Below are 24114 nucleotides of genomic sequence, written 5' to 3'. Positions count from 1 at the left end.
AAACAAATTGGGAGTTAACAGGGGTGTCGAGGTAGAAATTAGTTCTAATTTATTCACAAGACCACCAAGGCGAAAGATTTTGAGGGTAATTCAAACCATTTTAATTATTTTCAAAAGTGAGGCTTCTCAGCAAATCTTCTAGATTAGTTTTCCTAGCTAAGTATCATATATTTTAATATTTGCATCTAAATAGACTAACAAACAATAACCCCAAATGGTCGTATTCATGTACTACCTAAGTTGAATGCAATTTGAAATATAAAATTAAATTGGAACATGCATGAAGGTTCACAACAGCTAGGAAACATGTGTTGATGATCTCATTTTACCATACAAATGATGTTATATTACATATGAAAATGAATTAACTTTCACATTTGTATCTGACTTATTAAAATAGAAAGCGAATTTCGGAACTCTGTGCAGCTTCAAACACCAAAACAAAAATTAGAGATTCAATTTAATATTTATTTACCTCTATACACAACTCACAAATTTCTTCATTGTGACAAACTGACAAAGTGAAAACTGCGAATATAAAGATGTGGTTACTAAAACAGAACAGCTTCATGGGATTAGGAGTAACCAAAATCACCCAAATCTAAATGTCTGCACTCGAGATCTTAATGCCATACCTCATTTTTGGTTTATGGACTTTTTAATCCAACTCAGTGTCACTATCACTGCCATACCTCACTTTCGGTTTTTGCATTTTCTCCTCTCACTCACTATCGCTGTCAGTGATACCCTCTGCTCTATATTCATATTGCATGCCAGCATATTTAAATTGATGATAACGTCCAAGTACATATTCGCCCTTGGTACCTTTTCTGAGCACATCTTTGACGGTCTCAATTCCTTTTTTGGTAATGAAATTCTCAGAAATACGAAGCCGACTGAAATTGGGCTTGTTTGCAATAGCTTCCGCAGCAGCCTTAGCCCCAATTCCAGTCATAGCATTTGCACTCAAATCAAGTACTTCGAGCTGCTCATGGCCTTCTGAAATGGCTTTGCAAATTACAACTGATCCATCATCCTCGAGTTTATTGTTTCCTGTATAAAATGCGGTCAGCAAATTCTTATCAGCAAGGCATTCTGCTAAAGCTGGAGCTGCTTTTGGCGTGATCTCATTTCCTGAAATGATAAGAACTCTCAAGGATGGAGCTTTATCCTTGAGGCTGCGGGCAATAGCAATCACCCCTTCATCCTTAAGTTGATTGTTTGCTGCATAAAACGCGGTTAGCAAGTTCTTTACAGCAAGACATTCTGCTAAAGCTGGAGCTGCTTTTGGCGTGATATGATTTCCTGCAACCACAAGAACTCTTAAAGATGGAGCTGTATCTTTGAGGCTGTGGGCAATAGCAATCATCCCTTCATCCTGAAGATTCATATAGCCTAAGTCAACGTCTGTGAGACCTAGATGTCCAGAGATGACTTGGCTCAGCTAAAGCATGCGCACATTTTTGGTAAAATTGCTCATTTGTAACATACTGCCTTTTCCCAAAGCTCCTCTTGAAGCCGTAGCGTCATAGATGCCATTGTTGTTTTCTGAGAAATTGAAATCGTCCAGAGCAATGCATTTCTTAATAAGTTCCAAAAAGGTCTCTGCTACATCGTCTCCTTCTTCCGAGTAAATGACAAAGAAACTATTAATCCTTTCAATAGATGGAAGAAGTTCAAAAATGGCTCTGAAAGCTTCTAGGGAAATGTTGTCAATAATGAATTCCAAATTTTCCACCTTTTTCTGAGATTTCAAGAGTGGTGCAAAAGCTTCGACGACATTCTCTCCCAATTCCCCCAAATCAAGAGTCAAGGATCTCAGCATGCACCCTTCTAAAGCAGATGAAAATATTTTCATAACCTCAAGTGCCTCTTCCTCAGATCTTCCGCACAAAAAATTTGTAAGATCCACATCTTTTAAAGTTTTGTGAATATCCATCAGGACTCTTTTTGCAACAAGGGCTGCCTCCACTCCATAACTGCGGTTGCCAATGCATATCTTGGTACAAGAGTTCTTGAGCTCTTCCAATGGCCTGAAGAGCTCTATGGCTAAAGGTTCGTCAACAAGTCCTCCCCATTTCCCTCTTGATATATCAAATTCAGTTTCTCTCACTTCAACGATTTCGTCATCTACTTCTTCATCTCCTTCTTCAACTGTTTCTTCATCTGTTTCAGGAAACGTTTCTTCATCGACTTCTTCAACTATTTTTTCATCTGTTTCAGGGAACGCTTCCATGAAATTAGGGTTTTCTGTCTCCGCAGGGGGTCCTCGCTCAAAGGCATCTGTTATATCTTCTATTTCTTCTGCATGTTCTCCTGCCCTTTCTGTTGGAGGTGAGAGGTTCGTGAATGATATTCTATCTGCATGACTCTGGATGGTGTCCATGACCTTTACCAAAAGAAAAAGAGCTCTGTTTCTGCGATCTGTACCAAAACACCCAAAATGAGATTTTGAATATATATAGACTGAATACGATCATTATAGTGTTAATTTCAAAAAATGAGGAGTTGCAGGTAAACATTTCGATAGAATAATTTTGCAAGAAAAAGAAAGCAATACAGGATCATGTACCTGAAAACTCTTGGAGTCGTTACAATATATTTCCAAATTTGTCTGGCAAGGTGAAAATTCAATAGATTTATGCAATGCAAACTCAGAAAACTTGTTAGGCAGAAGTATGTTCTGCAATCGATGGTTCAAAAATATGAGAGAGCACAAGACGATTAAAATAATCTCGTCGCTATCTGTCGCCCACAACCATTAGCTTTGCAGCTTTGCACGCCTTTTATGGTGACGTTTTTTTGCCTATCCATCTTCTAGTATCTGCCCTGTTTTACATTAAAAACAAAACTCAATTAATTAAATTAATTAATTAAATTAAATTAATTTAATTAAATTAAATTAATTAAATTAATTAAATTAATTAATTAAATTAATTAAATTTTTAATTTACTATACTTTAAAATATTTATTATGTCGAGAAGCATATACAATGGGAGAAATACTTCCCAGCACAAAGAATATTTCAAGGAATAATCCATGTAAGGAAAAAAGATTTGGTGAGAGTTACAAACGAAATTAAAATATGGAATGCCATTTGGCAATCAAAAAGATTTGGTGAGAGTTACAAATGAAAGTAAAATATGGAATGCCATTTGGCAATCAAAAAGATTTGGTGAGAGTTACAAAGAAATAATAGGCCAGAAAAAGTAGGCCTATCCATCTTCTAGTATCTACCTTGTTTTACGTTAAAAACAAAACTCAATTAATTCAATTAATTAATTCAATTAATTAAATTAATTAAATTTTTAATTTACTATACTTTAAAATTTTTATTTATTTTTAGTTAGTGTAGATCCCCAGCATATGGCATTAATTTTTCGTCACATAAAATATTGTTTCAAGCTAAGGTTTCGAATCCAATATTTATAAATTCATTTATAATATTCTAAATTCTGATTTCTGATTGGCCCCATGCTAATTTCTTGGGCATTAGTCGAATTTTTTAAAATGGAAAAAACGAAAAAAAAAATGTTGTTGAGGATAACAATATCATAAATGTAATGTAGACAACATGTCAACTCCCATTTCGAACTTTCAGATCCAAAAACATACCAACAAGATTCATAAAAAAATATATATATAAATATTAAAATGGTTTGCGACGGAATGTGTATGTCATTTTTGCCACTTTTTGATGAATAGTCCTTTTCAATTAATAAAATTTACTAAGATTACAATTCACAAAAAAGGGCCGGGGGATATAGGATCACCCCGCAAATGAGTTCAATCGGCCAAAGCCAGAGCAAATAACATGGCCGCAGCCAGCAACTATAAACTATTCATCAAAAAAAATATTTAGAACAACCTCATGTTGCCAAGGCAGTACCAGCAGAAGGAGGAGGATCATCTTTATCAGGAAATCCCCATGCATCAGTGGGATTGTGAGGCGGACTAGGAAGAGTCCAACCGTCAGCAGCATCCGCAGGATCTGGGGTAGTTGCAGTCTCCACATCCTTCTTGTCTGGCCGTAGAGGAGAAATTGCCAAGGCCAGCCGGGGAAACTTGCCAGAGTGTGCCCGTCCAGGGGGAGGAGTCAGAGACCAGCCAGAAGCCTGCCCAGGGGGGTAGCCAGGGACCAGCCAGAACCACCACGTGGTGGGGAAGCGGAGCGGCGCCTCCAACCGCCATGACCGCCGCTGGGAGAGCGATGGCGAGGACCCTAGGAGCGCGGCGTGTGTGAATGGCAGCCAGAGAACTGGCGTCTGGAATGGCGACCGCGGGATGAGGAAGCATCAGCTGAGGCATCTGAAGGCACTCTGGCAATGGTACAAGGAACATTGCCCCAGTGGTTTAACAATTCTTGTAAGTGGGCAACCTCCAGTGCAACTTTATTAGCTTGCACCTGTATCTACATAATGACATTGTTACAAATGCATGCCTTAGTTTACATTGAAATGTTAACATCCAAAAAATTGTGAGTGAATAAAACTGCATTCCTATCTTTCCATAGAGAAAACAAAATTTCCATCCTGAAGGTATGCCAAATCTGGGAAAACTTTTGAGGAAATCTGGGGGAATCACCCAGAAGGATCATGTGCCATGAAAAAGGTTCGAGCCTGAAAGGCTTGAAAAAATCATGGATCCAGTGCCAATAATTCTAAGCACATTTGCGAAACCAAAAAATATGCAAAAAGGACTCAGGTTGGCCACGAAAGGGGCATCTGGGGTCAGGAACCCCAATCTGCTTGAGCCGAGGCCCCAGGGGAAGACTTTGGAAAGCAAGGCACCAAGCAAAGTGAGCAATCTTAGATTCTATAATGGCACTCCAAATGGTGTCGAACCATTTTCTCCATTGAGAAAGTGAAGAATGCAAATGCCATCGTTGATTAAGCGTGTCTACCATCGGAAGGTGGGGCGAAAGCCATCTATATCCCATATTGGGCTTATAATTGATAAATGGAGTGGCAGGAAACCACTTCCAATCATACCACCAAGGTCAAACAGACTGAGTCCCCACTTTATGAAGTAAGTGCACAGGGATGGAAGACAACAGAAGCTCATAAGTCAGATGATCGGCACGAACAAGATGGTATTGAACTTGCATATCCTCCCAAGACCTGAAATTCATGGTGACTCTTGAAAAAATATCCTTAGAAGTGTGAATGCCACGTTTATAGAAACACAGAGCACTGGCACCTTGAGTCTTGGCAAGAGGAATACCCTAGAAGGCAAACAAGGGAGACCACCAAATGTTCTGTTGATTTAAGGATAGCCCATTGCGGAACTCATTACCAGCCCAACGAAGCCAAGGTTTAACAGCTTCCCAGGCTTTCCAGATGCTCTTTATAACGAAGGAGCCCTGTATGAGCATTGGGTCTTGCACAGTGAGAAGGGTCTGAAAACCAATTCCCTTCCAGGCCGGTCTGTTAGCAGGGAAGCCTGAAGAGATGCAATGTCTGACAAGAATTTTCCAGGCTTCATCTCTAGAAATAGCTCTGATAATCCATTTAGCACAAAGGGCAAGGCCCTGCTTCTGAGTGGAAAATAGGCCGAGACCCCCATATTCCCTCGGGAGACAACAGAAATCCCAAGAAACTCTGTGAAAACCATGATGGTCAGAACTAGAGGCCCAAAGAAAATCTCTGAGCAAACGTTCTAATTTGAGGTATGAAGCTTTGGAGGGAGCCCAATAAGAAGAATAGAACACATGGGTAATAGCCAAAATCTTAGAACAAATCTGGAATTTACTAGCAAGAGAAAGTGGCTTAGTGATCCAATAATCAAGCTTTTTGGTAATCTTTGTAAGCACAACATTCCAAAGTTCCATAGGGGAAGCCTGGAAAGCAAAGGGAATGCCAAGAAAGCGAAAAATTTCTCCATGAGTAACCCATTTCCGTTGGTATTGGCTGAGCCAAAGTGGAGCTGGCAAAAAAGACTATCGATAGCAGAGCGTTTTATGCCATTGAATGGCAGAGCCAAAGGCTTGACAAAAAGTGTCAAGACAATCTAACGCATTTTTTATGTTTTCTTCATCTTCAAGAAGAATGAGAAAAGAATCATCAGCAAAATGACCATTGACTAACTGGGAGGAAAAATCAGGCAAGGAAATGCCACGGACCAGCCTAGAAGACACAGAGTGAGCAAGTAAATAACCAAAGCCTTCGGCAGCAAGGACATAAAGCGCAGGAGCTAATGGACAACCTTGTCTGATGGAACGAAAAAGTCCAAAAGCTTCAGATTGCGAATTATTGATGGTGATACAAGCATTAGCGTCGCCAAAGAGCATCTCCATGGACTGAAGGAAATTGGGACCAAAACCCAGAGCCTAAAGCATAGCCAAAATGAAAGGCCATTCAATGCGATCATAGGCTTTAGCAAAATCTATCTTTAAAAAGATAGCCTGCTGCTTGGACTTACGGGCCCATTCCATACCTTTCCAAACAGCAATGATGTTGTCAAGAATATACCTAAATTTGATGAAGCCAGTTTGTTCAAGCCGCACAATTAAAGGAAGCATATGGCAGATTTTGAGAGAGAGCGCCTTAGCAATGATCTTATAAGACACATTGAGGAGGGTGATGGGTCTCCAGTTGCAGATGTCTTCAGGATCACCAGCTTTAGGTATGAATTTAATATTGCCTTTATTTATGATCGCTCTTAAGCTTTTAGAATGGTATGCTTCAAGATAGACTTTGTGCAGATCAAGACCAATTTGCTCCCAAAGATGTTTGTAAAATTCACAAGGAAATCCATCACACCCAGGGGATTTGTCATCCGCCATGGAGTAAGCTGCCTCTTTAAGGTCTCGGAGGGAAAGAAGTTGCTCACAAAAAGCGTGTTGCTCAATCACGAGGTGGTTTGGAGTAATAGAAATACACTTTCTGAGAGCCTCCTCCTAAGCAACCGAATGGCCCTGCGAAGCAAAAATGTTCTCATAGTGAAGAACAAAAGCTTGCAGGATGTCTGGCAAATTGGAAAGAACATCAGTTCCCTGTTTTATCTTTTTAATCCCAATATTGGTATGACGGGCTCGGAGAGCCTGGAAGAACTCCTTCGAGGCTTTGTCGCCAACCTCCAACCAATGGAGACAGGCTTTGATTTGAGCTCCTCGGGCAGCATAGTTATCAGTAATTTGTTTTTCATGGCAAAGCTTGGCAAGCTGAAGTAGCAGATCCACATCAAAAGGGTTGAAGGTGAGTGCTTCAGAGGCTTTTTTGAGGGCAAGGGTGTTGGCTTCATAAGATCATTTTTTGAAAATTGCCAGCTGACGCCCGTAGATGCGCAAAAAATGAGCTGTTCTGGTAATGGCATCATTCCACCATTGAATCCAACCTCGATGGGAATGTGGACGTGGTTCCAAATTCCAGACACCTCGTATGTGGGAGATAGTGGAGGCATGCAATAACACAGACGTGTTGAGGAAGAATTGAGACTTAGCCACTTTGGGGACAGCTGTTTGCCAAGAAATGCCAAAATAAATGGGATAGTGGTCTGACAATGTCACGTCTGTCAAGGGAATGACTGGTAGATCACGATCTTCAAAAAAATAAAAAAAAGATTGCGCCGAGATCATAGCACGATCAAGACGTTTCAATATGTGGTCAGGACCAGCTCGAAAATTGGACCAAGTGTGCCAAGCCCCATTATCATGACGGCAGCTAGTATTGGGATCAAAGAGGCCCAATTTATGACGCATGTGAAACCAGGCTTGTCTTTCCCAGCTGTCTAATGGAAAGGCAGAATGCCATCTTTGTCAGAGGCCACTTCAACCATATTGAAGTCCCCACACAGGACCCAAGTAGCTGGCGGTAGGTTGTCAGCAAGCCAAACCCACATTTGCACCCTTTCCATAGCATCATTGGAGGCATAAACATTAATGACTCCAAAAGAATGATTGTTGATGGAAAGCAAAAGCCAAATAATACAGTGTGTGGGGTCAGAGCCGTGCAAAATAATAGCAGAATGAAGGCGAGGTGATAGGAGAGTAACTACACCACCTCAGCCAGCTTCATGCTAACAAGAAAACATGACGCTATCCTGCCAAATGACACGACATGTAGCAGAAAGCATGAAACCAAAAATCTTAACTTCTTGCAGGCAAAGAAAATCTAAATTCCCAAGTCTATGACGGGTATCCCGGACATAGAATTTTCTGGGGAGGTCCGTAAGACCTCGAACATTCTAAGAGAGGAAGTTCATGAAAACTCTTCCATATCATCCTTATCCTCGAGAGAGGAGTAACTATTCTGCAAAAAGGTAGAAACCGGGTGAAAGTCAAATGGGAAATCCTTTGGACTTACAGCCTATCGTTTGACCCCTGATATCTTCGCACGTCCAGGAGGACTGTGAGAACGCCTTGTTGCTAGTGGTACTATGGAAGAAATTGCAAGAGGAGAACGAGCCCCAGCCAAGGACGAGGTCCTAGTGGCTGCCTTAATCCCCTACGAGCCAGCAAGGTTTGAAACCTGCGAAACCAAAATCGGCGCAATAGAAGCCGCTAGCGTCTCCATGCTAGCAGACACTGATACTTCGATGGAAGTAGGAGGAATCGCGGTTACGGCCGCATAAGATGGCTTGGGGGCCAAAGGATTCAAGGTAGGCTTGCCTTTGTGCCCAACAGTAACCCATTCTTCTTTTTTTCCTTCGACCTGTTTGACAGGCGTCGCTTTAGGCTGGGGTTTGACCCTAGGCGTGGCCAAAGGGTAGTCCCTGATCTTGTGTTCTGCAGACTGGCACCTATAACAAGTGTTAGGTAGGTTCAAGTAAAGCACCTTCTGTGCAAAGGTTTGAGCGCCAATTTGGATTTTCACCGAATCCTTGAGATTTTTAGAAAGATCAACTTCAATGCAAACACGCCGCTGAGGGCGAGCATTTAAAAAAATTTCTAGCTCCTTGGTAAAAACTTTGCCAAGGGCTTGGGCAATAGACTCAATAAAATGCCAGTAGGGCAAGGGTAGACCTAGGAATTCAACCCAAATAGGAACCCTAAGCTTTTTATTGTCCGAGACAGAGAAGTCTCGGGACCATTTCTGAAAAACGAGCAGAGAGGAACACACAGACCGAGGGCCATTGGTAAAAACCATGTTAGCTTGCGACGGGTTAGCGAAGCAAAATAAAAAAAAAACCTTTGGTAAGGTTTTGCATAGCGTCAAGGCGGACGCCATGCGGGGTCCAGCTTTTGTTAACCCATTCTCTAAACATAGCTTCAGGTGGGGTCCTACCAACAAAATACCCTATCAAGGTATGTTGTTCTAACCAGTCACATGCGGCATCAAATTCTTGCAAAGGAAGGACAATATCAGGCTTACCTCGTGGAAAACCTTCGGGACAAACTTGCGCGGGCGTTTGTTCGATGGCGGTGCCATGGCAGTCCGAAGTAGTAGTGTGAACACCAGAAACAACTGGTTCACCGCTGGTCGGAGCCATTATATCCTATCCTAAAGCTCCCGCAGTAAATGTGGTATGACAAGTTTCATATAGTTTAGCCTTGTATGTTTGATTTAGATTTAGGATTTATAAAACCAAGGCTCACCATTTCATTTTCATTTTATGTTTTTGCAGGAAGGAAGAGGTGGAGGTTATTGGAGGATTAGATTGAAGTTTTGGAGTAACATTTTTGCAGGTGAAATTTATATTTTTTATTTACATTTTCATTTAGATTTAGATGTAGATGTAAATTGAAATTCAAAATTAGTTATAATATTCTACTTTGATTTAGATTTCAATTTTAATTAATTTCATTTAGATTTAGAATTTTGTTTATAACTATTTAGGCTTGCATTTAATAGTTTAGACTTGCATGTTTGATTTAGATTTAGATTTGTATTCAAAATCTATTTGATTTATATATTTTATAATACTTTTCATTTACATATTTTAAAAGTGCATATTTCAAATTAGTTTTATATTTGCATGTTTCATATTAGTTTTAGATTTTCATATTTCAAAATAGTTTTGGTTTGCATGTTTTAGATTTGAATGTTTCACAATAGTTTTACATTTGCATGTTTCTAAGTATTTATATTTTCATGTTTCAAAGCATAATTTTATGATTAATCTGGATGAGAATGCCACCATATCAATACAATTTATAGTTTATTAAAGTTAATGATTTATTTAAAGTAGATAAATCATATATTTAGTATATATTTTAACATTATTGAATTATAAACTAAAATAAAATTTTCAAAATAATAGCTAGCCAAAATAATATTAAGCCAAATGGATGCTGAAATAATAGAACCTGAAAAAATAAGGCCAAAAAAATAGAAAGCAAGAAAATAGGGCTGAAATAACTTAATTAAAATTTTAAATATAAAACATTTTCTTTTTGTTAAATATATTTTTGCATGCACATTCATGCTTATTTTTTGTGAGGAGTGGGGGAATTTGAAACAAATTCATGGAATGTCAAAAGACATCTATTGGGAGATATGAGGGTTCTCTCATAAATTATAAAACAAATGCTCTTCATTTCATTTTCATTTTGTGTTTTTGCAGGGAGGAAGAGATGGAGATTATTTGAGCAATTAGAGTTTTTTAACAGGAGTAGATTAAAGTTTCATATAGTTTAGCCTTGTATGTTTGATTTAGATTTAGGATTCAAAAACTTTTTGATTTAGATATTTGATAATACATTTCTTTTGCAGATTTTTAATGTGCATGTTTCAATTTAGTTTTACATTTGCATGTTTTACATTAGTTTTAGATTTGCATATTTCAAAATACTTTTGATTTCCATGTTTAGATTTGTATGTTTTATAATAGTTTTATATTTGCATGTTTCAAAATATTTATATTTTTAATGTTTCATAATTAAATTTAATCGTTGATGCGGACAAGAAGGTCACCTTATCAATAAAATTTGTATTTTATTAAAGTTAGTGATTAATTTAAAATAAATGAATCATATATTTAGTTTATATTGTCATTATTTAATTAGATTATATATGTGGCTACTAAATATATTAATTAAGAAAGAAAATCATAAGTCTAAATAGATTCCTTAATGATAGGGAGATTTATTGATTACAATTCTTAATCATTGCAATAAAAATTGCATTAGCATTATTAAAAATTCAACAATATATAATGTTCTCACATCATCATGGAGAAATAATTTTCATAAAATTGACTCTTATATATTCTTTCACACTTTTAACATCATTTGAATTGTTGTGTTGGGACTTATAACTTCCCTTTCATGAATTAATTTTTCCACTATTTGAGTCATTTGTATAACATATATCCCAAATTTGACCATAGTTGTACTCCAAATACTCCAACACTACACCTAAATCTCATACTTCCCTTAATCCAGTCCCTTATTTTAGTGTGACATTTAACCACTTATTAACCCTAACCATAACACTGAGTGTCATATAAATGAAATTGTAAACCTTGGATCCTAACTATAACTCTTACTCTATATATGATTGTACTAATCATTTACTAAATTATATACCTTAGCCTAACCCTATATGTACAAGTATCTAGAAATAAATATTTTTTTAATAAGTGATAATATGTATATACACACACCTAGAGAGAGAGAGAGAGAGAGAGAGAGAGAGAGAGAGAGAGAGAGAGACAACATATATGTAGACAAGAAGGAGCTCATATTATGTTTCTTATAGAGGCATGTTTTATGTAGAGAGAGAAAAAAAGAGATTATGAGGTGTATCTAGAGAGTAGGCACAAAGAGAGTTAGGGTTAGGGTTAGGTTTAAAATTAGAGTTAGAGTTGGGATTAGGGTTAGGGTTAGAATTAGGGTTAGAAATATAGTTAGGATTAGAGATAGAGTTAGGGTTAGGGTAAGGGTAAGAATTAGGGAAAGGGTTAGAATTAGGGTTATAAATATAGTTAGGGTTAGAATAAGAGTTAGGGTTAGGGTTAGAGATAGAGTTAGAATAAGGGTTGGAGTTAGAGTTAGAGTTAGAGTTAGGGTTATATTTAAGGTTAGAATATATTTGAAAAAAATTGAATATGATTATTAAAAATTATGAAAGTACACATTAGTATATTTGATACATATAATAAATATATAATAAAATTACAACTAAATTTATATCAAAATTAAAACAAATACTATTAAAGGCAAGTACTAAGCCACTATGTGGCACTTGTTATAAATATTTCATATAGAAAGTCATTTGTTGGTAAAGTTATTATATATATATATATATATATATATATATTGGTTTAGTTTTGTAGTGTATGGAAATTGTAACTTGACTATTAAGCTATTGTATTTATGAACATTCATTCATTCCTTTTGAAATTATTGGGGAATGACTTTTACTATTTAATTGATCTCTTAGGTATTTATAGCTTCTAGAGCAATATCAATGATATCATTATCTAACACAAGTTGTCCCTACCTTGAAACCCTCACCCTTGATGAGAATGATCATCTAAAGAATATTAAAATTCTATCTGGGAAGCTACAAATATACAATTGTATTTCCTTTTTGAACACATGTTGATAACTAAAACCCCAATCTGACTCCAAAAGAAGGCAGGGACACTAGCTCGCAAAGAGCTCTTGTTATTTCTATTTATTTTTTACTCAAGTTAAATTTTATATTTTTTTAACAAAATATTTTATGTAGTCTATATTAGTTTTTTAATATATTTGATTTATACTTAATATTAAGATTTTAACATATAAATGGGTGCCAAATTCAAAATAGCTATCCAAAATTTAGTAACAAGGTTTCCATTTTTTTGTTTTATTAATGATTTCAATAAATAGCTAATATGAATTATATTTTTAATTATATTTTAGATTAAGTTTTTATAATTTAATTTCTAATAGAAAATTAAATTGAATTTTAGTTTGCATATTTAAAAAATTAAATTATAATAATTAAAATATATATACTATTAATTTAATTTTCTATATATTAAATAATGATATTTTAAATTTATTCTATACATATTTTGAATATTTAATAATTAGAATATAGTTTTTACACATTATAGTTATAAATAATTATGTTCTTAATAAATATATTTCATATATTTTATTTATATAAAAAAATATATTGATGAATAGACCTTTCCTACTAATTAAATATTAAAGATACATATCTACGAAGAAAAGGGGTTGGGGGTAGTTCACTATGTATGAAGTTGGATAAGACAACTATTCATAACTAAAAAACTATTATTAATAGAATAAATAAAGCCCTCAGGTTGCAAGAGCAGTGCCAACCGAGGGAGGGTCTTTATCATCAAAGCCCTAGCAGTCCATTGGGTTGGCAGTTGGCTCAAGGGGAGCCCAACCATTAGCAAGGACGGGAGAAGCATCATCAAGTTCCTTTTCTCCCTCGGCCTAGGCAGAGAAATAGATAAGTCCAGCCAAGGGAAAGCCCACTTAGGGTCTCTATGAGCAGAAGGCCAGCTTTCATCAAGGGTAGTAGTAGGAGTCAGAAGGGACCAACCTGAACCCAACATCCACGGAGGTGAGGCTGAGTGGTGATGACCATCAAAATTTCCATTGGGAAAGTGGAGATGAGGTTGCGAACGTGGAGTATGCGAGCAGTGTGCAAAACTACTCTGACCTATTAAATCTGTAACTTTGATTACCATACTGATCTGATTGTGTAGATTCCACATATCTTATCTTGCATAAAATGCCTTATGAAGTCCTATATATAGATTGGTCCTTGCCTAGGCATATCGATGTCTCCTTTGAGATGATTGTGTTTATGTATTAACTTAACCAATCTTAGTTAAGTTTAATTACAAACCAATATCTCCTTTGACCATCCATTATGAGAATGCAATTATGGGCTGATCTAGATAGGGTCATGTCCCTTCAAGGGACTTGCCCTTTGGTTGATGTATTTATATAGGGTGTGGTTGTACTTAAAGGACACACAAATAATAATAGTTTGCCCCTTAAACAATACTTCCCTAGATGAATACTTGCTGAGATAAAACATTTCCAGAATTATATTTATCACTTCACTCAAGTTTGGTTATTGAAGATCATCTGTAGAAAGCATCATAAAAAAAGGTATTATTAAAGTCTAATTTATAGCAGAACTTGTAGAAACTTTACTTGGTATTAGAGCTCTAGCAGTCGAACCTAAGCTCTGCAAATTAAATGATCAAACCTTAATATCTAGCAACATCCTTCTATCTTTAATGGTGAGCACAATCAAACTCGAGGATAGATTTGATGGAAAAGAACACTTTGTTGCTTCAAAATTTAGAATTATGATGATTCTTGAAGACAATGATGTGAAATAGTTTGTTGATTTAGCATCCAAGCAACCTAGTGTTAAACCTAATAAAACAATTTGGAGTAAAGGAAATAGAAAAGCCATGCAAATCATATTAGCTGGAGTGAAAAATGAAATAGTACATATGCTAATGAAACATCAAACTACATTTAATATGATGAATGCATTAGTAAATGTATATGAATTAAAAAATGTGACTAGAACCCTTCCACTAAAAGGGCAACTAAATCATATACAGATAAAGAAGGAAGAATCTATGAATTTTTATTTTCTAAGGGTTACTAGTCTAAGAGATGAACTTGCAAGTATAGGGACCATAATTTAAGACAAGGAACTAATACTTATGGTTATAGATGGGCTACTAGATTCATGGGAAACATTCACACAAGGAGTAAGTGTTAGAGGCTATCTTCCTAACTTCAATAGACTTGAGGGAGATTGCCTCCAAGAAGAATCTAGAAAACTTATGAAAGGGGGAAAGTTGAAAACTGAAGGTGAATAACTTCATGTTCTCAACACAAATTCCTATAAAGGTAAGAAGAAGAAGAAGGGTAATTAAAAGAATGAAAAAACTAAGAAATATCTATCCAAAATAAAATGCTTCAAATGTGAAAATTTTGGACACTTCAAATCTAATTGCCCTGAGAATACAAAGCAGCAAGTAAACTATATGAACATTACTATGAAAGAAGATAACTATGATCCTAAGAATCATGTATTGTATTTTGCACTATCAAATGAAGTATCAAACAAAGCATGGGTGATTAAGAGTGGATCATCTCAACACATTACATGATACAAAGAAGCACTAGACTCTATATCAGAAGAAGTTGATGGCAAAGTTATCATCGGTGATAATTCAACTCATTCGGTTAAAGGAATTTGAAATTGCACCTTGAAACTGAAATCAGGTAGTTCTTTACATCTCAAAGCAGCACTTTATGTACCAGGAATAAAAAGGGATCTTATCTCTATTATAGCACTTGAAGATGATTGGCATAATGTTGCATTCATGGATGGTAAAGTAATGACCTGGTCTAAGAACTCTTCATTTAAGAAATCAAAGGTGATTGGTCAAAGAAAGAGGTACTTGTATGAATTAAATATAGAACCTAGTCAAACTATTCAATCAGTAATTCATGAAGCTGTTGATATAAACAAAATATGGCACAGAAGATTAGGACATCTAAATTTCAAAACCTTATCGACTACGAAGAAGATGATTACAGGTTTACCTCAGTTGAATAAAGATCATTCAACCATATGGAAAGGGTGTGCTCTGGTTAAGAACACAAAAATTTCATTTCACGAAAGCACTAGAAAAACTAATAATATTTTGGAATTAATCCACTCATATTTATGAGGACCTATGTCTATTCCTTCTCTTGGAGGTTTCTGGTACTATATACTTTTAATAGATGACTTCTCTAGGAAAACTTGGATTTACTTCTTAAAGTGTAAAGAATCAGAAGAAATACTTTAAGAGATTTAAAGAATTCAAAACCTTAACTAAAAACTTATTAAGACACAAAATTAAAACTCTTAGGACTGATAATGGAGGGGTATATACTTCAGATTTGTTTAAAGAGTTTTGTAAAGAAGTAGGAATCAAAAGGGAATATAGTGTTCCTTATAACTTGCAACAAAACAAGGTAGCAGAAAGGAAGAATAGAACAATTATAGAAGTAGTAAGAGCTATGATATTTGATCAAAATTTAGAATATTATCTTTGGGAAGAAGCCTCTTATACTATTGTATATATTTGAAATAGAAGTCCTCACTCTTACCTTAGAGATAAAACTCTTGAAGAAGTTTTTACTAAGGTTAAACCTAATATAAGTCATCTTAGGATATTTGGATGTCCAATCTATATACATGTTCCAAAGGTAAAGAGTACTAAGTTAGAACCCTCTCGGAGGAAAGGTATTTTTGTCAGGTATAGTGAAACATCTAAAGCACATACAATTTTCATACCTGGTCAGAAAAATATTGAACTTAGTAGGGATGTAATATTTGAAGATTTAGCATTCAAAAGAGCCCTAAGTTTAGGAGAACCCTCTCCCTTACCTACTTCTGAAAAAAATAATGAATCTAAGTTTCAAAGGGAGAACATTGAAGAAATTGAAGATGAAATTCAAAATCTTAATCTTGAGAAAACTCAAAATTCATAGAAAAGATCACTTTGGGCATTAAGACAATAGAGGAAGCACAAGACTTTGTTTCAACATCTAGAACCTTCAGAGAAAGTAAAAGACCCAAAAGATTTTCTAATTATGTAGAAAACATGAGTGATTTATCTAAATCAAAGCTAACCAATGTTTAACATACAACTTGGAAGGAACCTATGATGGAAGAATACCAATCCATCATTAAGAATGATGTTTGAGAAATTGTTCCTAGACTTGAAGGAAAATTCGTTGTTTCTTGTAAGTGGATATTTAAAATCAATCATGCTGTTGATTGTAGCATTGAAAAATATAAAGCTAGATTTGTAACCAAGGGATTCTCTCAGAAAGAGGGAATTTATTATGAAGAAACCTTTGCTATTGTTGCCAGATACACCTCTGTAAGAGCAGTCCTAGCTAGTGCAACATCGAAGGGATGGAAAGTACATTAGATGGATGTAAAAAAAAACATTTTTGAATGCAAAAATTATAGAACAGGTATATTTGGAGCAACCTGAAGGAATTGAAACTCATAACCCTAAAGCCTTTGTTTGCAGGCTCAAAAAAGCTCTCTATAGGTTTAAATAGGCTCCAAGGGCCTGGTATGAAAGAACTGAAAAGTATCTTACCAGGTTAGAACTCTCCAAGAATGAATTTGATCCAAATCTATATTATAAAAGGGATAAAGATGATATGGTAATTTTTATATTGTATGTTGATGATTTACAAATAATAGGTGATGATCATCCTATAGATCAATGAAAGAAAGATCTAATCAAAGAATTTGAGATGAATGATTTGGACTCCTTCATTACTTCCTAGGACTAGAAGTATGGAAAAATTCTGACAACATCATACTTAATCAAGGAAAGTATACATTAGCCATCTTGAAGAGATTTTGAATGTGGAACTGCAGGCCTATGTCTTCTCCAATGGAGACTAATCTACACAAACTTAAGGAAGTAGCAACATAATCACCTTCCGTAGATTCTACTCTTTATAGACAAATGATTGGGTCTCTTATGTACTTGGTAAATACAAGACCTAATATTTGTCATGTTGTCAATGCCTTAAGTCAAATTATGTGTGAACCAAAGGAGATTCACCTAGTTGTAGTTAAACACATTATGAGATACTTACAAGCACTCTTAGCCTTGGGCTCAAATATGAGAAAGTTGACTTGGACATACATAGATTCACAGACTTATATTTGGGTGGAAGTATTAATGATAGAAAAATCACATTAGGATGTTGTTTTAGTTTAGGATCAGCAATGATATCATGGATATGTAGAAAGCAATCATTAGTAGCACAAAGTTCTATAGAAGCTGAATACACTACAACAAAAATGGCCTCTTGGGAAGTAGTTTGGCTTAGGCAGGTACTAGTGGGATTATTTGGTCAACCCATGAATCCTACTATTATTCATTGTGATAATCAGAGTTCCATCAAGCTTTCTATGAATCCAGTTTCCCATGATATGTCCAAGAATATTTAAATTCCTTACCATTATGTAAGAGATATGGTAGATAGGAATACTGTAAAATTATAATACATTTGCACTGCAGGTCAAACAAAAGATATTCTTACCAAACCTCTCTCTCAAGTGAAGATAGATCACTTCAAGAAAAGACTTTGTATGGTTAAATTATAAAACATTTGTATTCTTTAAATTATTAATAAAATAATTTTTATTGTCAGGCTATTGAGCATTATGGGCTTCACCATTTGTATTCATTGTTTAAGAGGTGACGATCTCTAAGATAATAAACACTTGTATAAAAGATATTATGAGAGATAACAATCTCTTAGATAATATGTTGAACAGTAGAGAACTATTGCTAGATCTATATGAGTTTAAGATCATTATTGTGATGTAGATATTTCTATGTCTATGAGTCACAATTTTGATAAATGAAGAATTTAATTATTCTCTAGATTTTATCCCGTGTTCTGGTAGATCTTAAAGTTAGGATCATGTTGTGATATAGGACTGGTAGTGCCTATGAGTCACAGCTTGGATAAATGAATAATTTAATCATTCTTTGGATTTTATCTTGTATATTTTATGCTTTGAAATATTGTTATCACTAGTATTAGTGATAAGTCATCTCACAGGTATAGTAATATGACATAGTATCACGTGTTCAAAGATACCACATGCTTAGAAGATTTAGATAGAAATATAGTATCAATCTATGCTTATTCATTGTAATTGATGATGTTAGATATGTTATCTCTTAGTATATTTATCAAGTTAAGAGGGAGTGTTAAATCTGTAATTTTGATTACAATACTGATCTGATTATGCAAATCGTACAGATCTTATCTTGCATAAAATACCTTATGAAGGCCTATATATAAATTGCACCTTGTATAGGCATGATAGTGTCTCCTTTGAGATGATTGTGTTTAAGTATTAACTTATATAATCTTAGTTAATCTTGATTACAAACCAATACCTCCTTTGAGTGTCAATTATGAGAATGCAATTGTGGACCGACCTAGATATGGTCATGTGCCTTCAAGGGACTTGCCCTTTGGTTAACGTATTTATATAGGGTGTGGTTTTAGTTAAAGGAAACACAAATAACAATGATATGCTCCTTGAACAATACTACCCTCGATGAATACTTGCTAAGATAAAAGATTTCTAGAATTATATTTATCACTTCACTCAAGTCTGGTTATTGAAGATCATTTATAGCAAGCATCATAGAAGAAGGTATTATTAAAGTTCGATTTATAGAAAAACTTACAAAAAATTTACATGGCCTCTCTAGTGGTCGCAAGGAGGAGTACGATCACCAGATAAGGCATTTGGTGGCACTTGAGAAACTATACAAGGGGTATTTCCCCAATGTACTAAAAGTTCTTGTAAGTGAGCAACCTCTAGTGCAACCTTATATGTTTGTAATTGAATCTGCATCATGCCCTTATTATAAATATGTTTGAACAATACTGCCCTCGATGAATACTTGCTAAGATAAAACATTTCTAGAATTATATTTATCACTTCACTCAAGTCTGGTTATTGAAGATCATTTGTAGAAAGCATCATAAAAGAAGGTATTATTAAAGTTTGATTTACAATAGAACTTGCAAAAACTTTACATGGCCTCTCTGGTGGTCGCGAGGAGGAGTATGATCACCAAATAAGGCATCTGGTGGCACTTGAGCTACTGTACAAGGGGTATTTCCCCAATGTATTAAAACCTCCTGTAGGTGAGCAATCTCCAGTGTGACCTTATGTGTTTGTACTTGAATCTACATCATGCCTTTATTAAAAATATGTGCTTCAAAGTACATAGAAACACGTATATCAAGAAAGTTGTGAGAGAATAAATCAGCATTGTGGTCCTTCCAAATAGTATATAATATCTCCATTCTTAAAGCATGCCATATCTGGAAGTACTTGAAAGGAAGCTTGAGCGAATCTCCTAACACAATCATATGGCATGTAAAAGCCTATGGGCAGAAAGGCTTAAAAAAATCATGGATCCAAAGCCAATAGTTCTAGACTCGCTTATAGAACCAACAAAAATGGAGGAAGCTTTCTAGCTAACCATAAAAAGGATATCTATGGTTCAGGACTCCCAGATGTCAGAGCCGAGGGCCTAAAGGCAACCCCTGGAAAAGTAGGTATTGGGAAAAGTGAGCTATTTTTGGCTCCATGATGTTGTTCCAAACTATGGAAAATCTAAGACTCCAAGTCTTGTGAGAGGATTGCAAATGCCAATGCTAATTGAGAGTATCAATCATTGAAATGTGGGGAACTAGCAACTGATAGCCCAACCTGAGCTTGTAATTGGTCATAGAGGTGGCAAGAGACCACTTCCAATCTTTTCACCATGGGCGAGATGAGTGAATTCCAAGCTTGTGTAACATATGGGGAGGCACCCAAAAACTAGAAGATCAATTATTTGTAGACCTGGACGGGTTTTGAATAATTAATAATTAGAATATAGTTTTAACAAATTATAATTATAAATAATTATATTCTTAATAAATATATTTCACATATTTTAGATAAATAAAAATATTAAATATTTATTTTTTATAATATTTACATGTCAAAACTTTAAATTTTATTATAAACACAATATACTTTTAAATGCCCTATAAAATATTTGTTAAAATTATAATCTTTGGATATAAATCATCAATTTTTTTTAGAAATTCAATAAAAAGCTTTAGTTAGTGTAAAGTAAATAGAGATATAGGTTTTGTAGTGGATATATGCCGACATTCCTTCAGAGAGATTTAATTAAGATATCTATACCACTAAATTATTATGTTTAAAAATATTATATAAAATTTATATTTATAGAGTATATAGTATTAAATGAAATTTTAAAATAATATAATTTTAGAGCCTCTTTGTCTTTTCTAAGCTTCTTATTATCAATAAATTTCAAGCATTTAATCTTATGGTCCCAAATAATAATAATTATAATTTGTCTTATATACATTATATTTTATAATATAATTTGTTTAAATGGAAGTGGAAGAGTCTCTTGAAATTTTTATTAATAATTTGAAGAGTCGATCTTAGAAATGCTAAGAGTACTATGAACAGTTTCTCACTTTCTTCATTGGCTGAAAGGAATTATTAGCAAAGATACAATATTGGATATCATTATAACTATCAATATGCAAAATGGCCAACAAACTTTGACGACCTAGGGAGAATTAGTTATTGAAACACTTGAACCAACATCTGGAGTATTTTGATCCAATGAAACAACTAACAAAGATTTGTCATCTCCGTGCATGGGTTGAGAAATAGATCATGTATCCCCAGAACTAGTCCAATTAATTAGAGATAATCTTTGCACCAACATACTTGATCAAGTGATGGAAATCCAACAATATATCTCCATATACATAATGAGTAATTCTTTCCCTAGTCACAAAAAGATCTTGGTAGATTAGTCGTTGGCTATTAGACTAGTAAAATCCATGAAGTTGCCAATTTGAAAATTGCCTAAAATAAAATTGCAACCATCTAATATTTGAACAAGAGGAGAATGAGAACAAGTATGGCTTGATGTGAGAATTGGCAGATGCCAAGATCATGTCACCATCTAAGAGAGAGTCCATGCTATGAGAATTCTTCATTAATTGGTTGTTCTACCTGTGCATTCTGTGTAGAATCATAACATTTTAATAACATAGCATTAAATTGCATAAGAGGAGTATTGTTGTTTATTTGTGAACTCTAAGCCATGTCTTGATTTCTATCATAGTATTAACCATCATTATTAGGTGCATTTTGAGCATCATCATACTAATTAATATCTACATATCGAGTGTTGTTGTTATTGTCAACAAGAATACTTCCATTATTCAGATGAGTGTTCCAGAGTTAGTTTTGTCTTTGGAATCCATTATTATGGTCAAGAGGATTGAAGTTGTTCCCTCCATTATTGTATCCTATATTTTTGTTCCCACTATTTTTGTTGTTTCCATTGAAGTTCCTATTATATTTTTGGTCATAATTATTGTTGTAGGGACCAACATTGTGTTGGAGTTCTTTCTAGTAAAGAACATATTAGTTGGATTTAAACCTGATACCAAGAGACAAAGACCAAAGAAAAGTCTAATGATGAGCTAAATGCCATGTTCAACAAGGCTAAATCTTAGTTTTGGACCAATTAATAGATTCATCAGGACTCACTACACTTTAGGCTCTGTTAAGCCAAGGCGGGCAAACCTATGGGGTTTATCTCAATAACTTGATATTCTTCTATGCAAGACTGTTCCCTATAGTAGAAATGGTCAATATATTCTATGATTTGTTGATAAAATTCTTGATTGTAGTAGCTAATTACAACCAAAGAACGAAATAGAAAACAAGCCATGACCAACACTTTTATCTCTTTAATACATAAAAAGTGAAATATATTCAATTAAAGTTTTGAAATCTTAGCATCATCTGGGTATGCAACAATAGAGAACATGTATCCTTCAAGTTGACTAGTCCCTTATCCATTGGGCATCAATTAAACCTTCACATACAGATGGAAATTTGAAGTATACTCATATATCCAAAAATTTGATCTATCTATTGGACTTACAAACAGACATCAATCTTCATAACAACTCTCATACTTATGGTGAAATCCTTCTAGTGTAACCTACAACCTTGTCAATATAAACAAGCATTTACTTGGATTCTTTGTTCCAATAGAAAGTTTATTCTGACATACAACCTTAAGGGATTGCAATTGAGTTCAAGCTCTTTGTTCTCAAACAGAAAAGATTGCAAATGATAGAAGCAAGAGATGAAAATTAGAATGAAACTCTCGCATTAATCTCATTGAAACCAATACATCATCTGCATATCAAAACTAAAAAATACACAATGAATGATTGTATAATATGAAATGCCTCCAAAGGAATACAATACTGCTATTCATAACATAAGAACACTAAGAAAAATGGTATCATATTAATGGGAAAGGATTTCAACCAGACTAGAACCAAAAATTAGTTACACTATAATGAAAAGTATCCAAAACCTAGAACCCCTACAAAGAGAAAACAAGGAAGATATATAGGAGAGAAGATATTTTCAGAATTTCCCTCTGAAATTGACATGTGTCCCCTTGAAATGTCTTCAATCTAAAGTTGCTGAAATTGAACTTCCTTCAACTGCTTGCAATTAAAACCATCAATGATGCCAAAATATCTTATATATCCCCTACATAATCTGCAAAATATCTCATGGAGAAATATCAAGAAATCATCACAAAATGTATTGAAGCCTTCAAAATCTGATGGGCAATTCAATTGCACTATTGCCAAAAACACAATTGCCTCCAATTGCTTTTAAAAACAATCAAATCACTCTTTAATTTGCTAGAGAAGTCAAATTAGATATAAATCTAACCATTTCGAGTCCTACTTTCATTCCGAAACAAAAATATGCAATTTTCACTGAGAAGCCCCCAAAATTACAAATTTGCTTGTAGCCACTTCTAGTGAACACCTGCAAAAAATCTAATAGAAAAAATGCAAAATTTTATCTATGCCAGTTTCGACAGTACATTACACTATACATTTTGAATAAAAACCATGCCCCTGAGACCATTTCAAAATTTTGGCTCCCGAGCTATGAACAATCATATAAAATTGAAAAATTTAAAAAGTTATATAGTTAAAATATATAAAAAATTTAAAAATAATTCAAATCTTTCAATTTCAAAATCTGAGCATGGAAAACTTTATGAAATTTGATTTTATATTATATCCATTTCCCCAATCCACAACCCCTACCAAGTGTCAATTTCAAATTTGTTGAAATGCTTAGGCGAGCCCCACATGCATCTTCCCCACTTGAAATATATGAAACTTTGAAAAATATGGGTCCGTGATATAGAGATGAAATTGTAACATCATTGCCCATATTCTTTGAAATCCTAATCATGCGATGAAACATTGATGAGCACTTTAATTAATTAATTATTTCTCATATACGAAAATATCATATTAATACTTTATTAATATTATAAACCCTCTCCAATCCTTTGATGGGCACACAATCGCAATATCTCAAGCCTTGAGGATTTACTTCTCGATCTAGTGACAAGCCCCATCTCGTAATATCACAGGTCATCCATTATCTTTCCATGACCTTACAAAATTTTGTAAGATCATGGCCTCCTTCATTATGCGTAGAAATCCCATG

General features: G+C 34.7%; 2 protein-coding genes across 2 annotated transcripts; both read right to left on the bottom strand.

Annotated features, from left to right (window-relative positions):
- Window positions 1–519: 519 nt before the first annotated feature.
- Window positions 520–2759, bottom strand: LOC149571022 (uncharacterized). The gene is made up of 2 exons (XM_089812587.1): window positions 2573–2759; window positions 520–2424 (listed from the first exon to the last, which is right to left on the bottom strand). The coding sequence occupies exon 2, from the start codon at window positions 2384–2386 to the stop codon at window positions 1445–1447; it is 942 nt and encodes a 313-aa protein (XP_089668713.1). The 5' UTR covers window positions 2387–2424; window positions 2573–2759; the 3' UTR covers window positions 520–1444.
- Window positions 722–1390, bottom strand: LOC149571023 (RAN GTPase-activating protein 2-like). Its single transcript, XM_089815672.1, has one exon. The coding sequence runs from the start codon at window positions 1388–1390 to the stop codon at window positions 722–724; it is 669 nt and encodes a 222-aa protein (XP_089671798.1).
- Window positions 2760–24114: the final 21355 nt, after the last annotated feature.

The sequence above is a fragment of the Cupressus sempervirens genome, chromosome 2 (assembly GCF_028749045.1).
Source record: "Cupressus sempervirens isolate cs-2001-9-10 chromosome 2, ASM2874904v1, whole genome shotgun sequence".
In the NCBI taxonomy this organism is placed as follows: Eukaryota; Viridiplantae; Streptophyta; class Pinopsida; order Cupressales; family Cupressaceae; genus Cupressus; species Cupressus sempervirens.
Note: the sequence above shows the minus strand (reverse complement) of the source record. Positions and strands in the feature narration are given on the sequence as shown.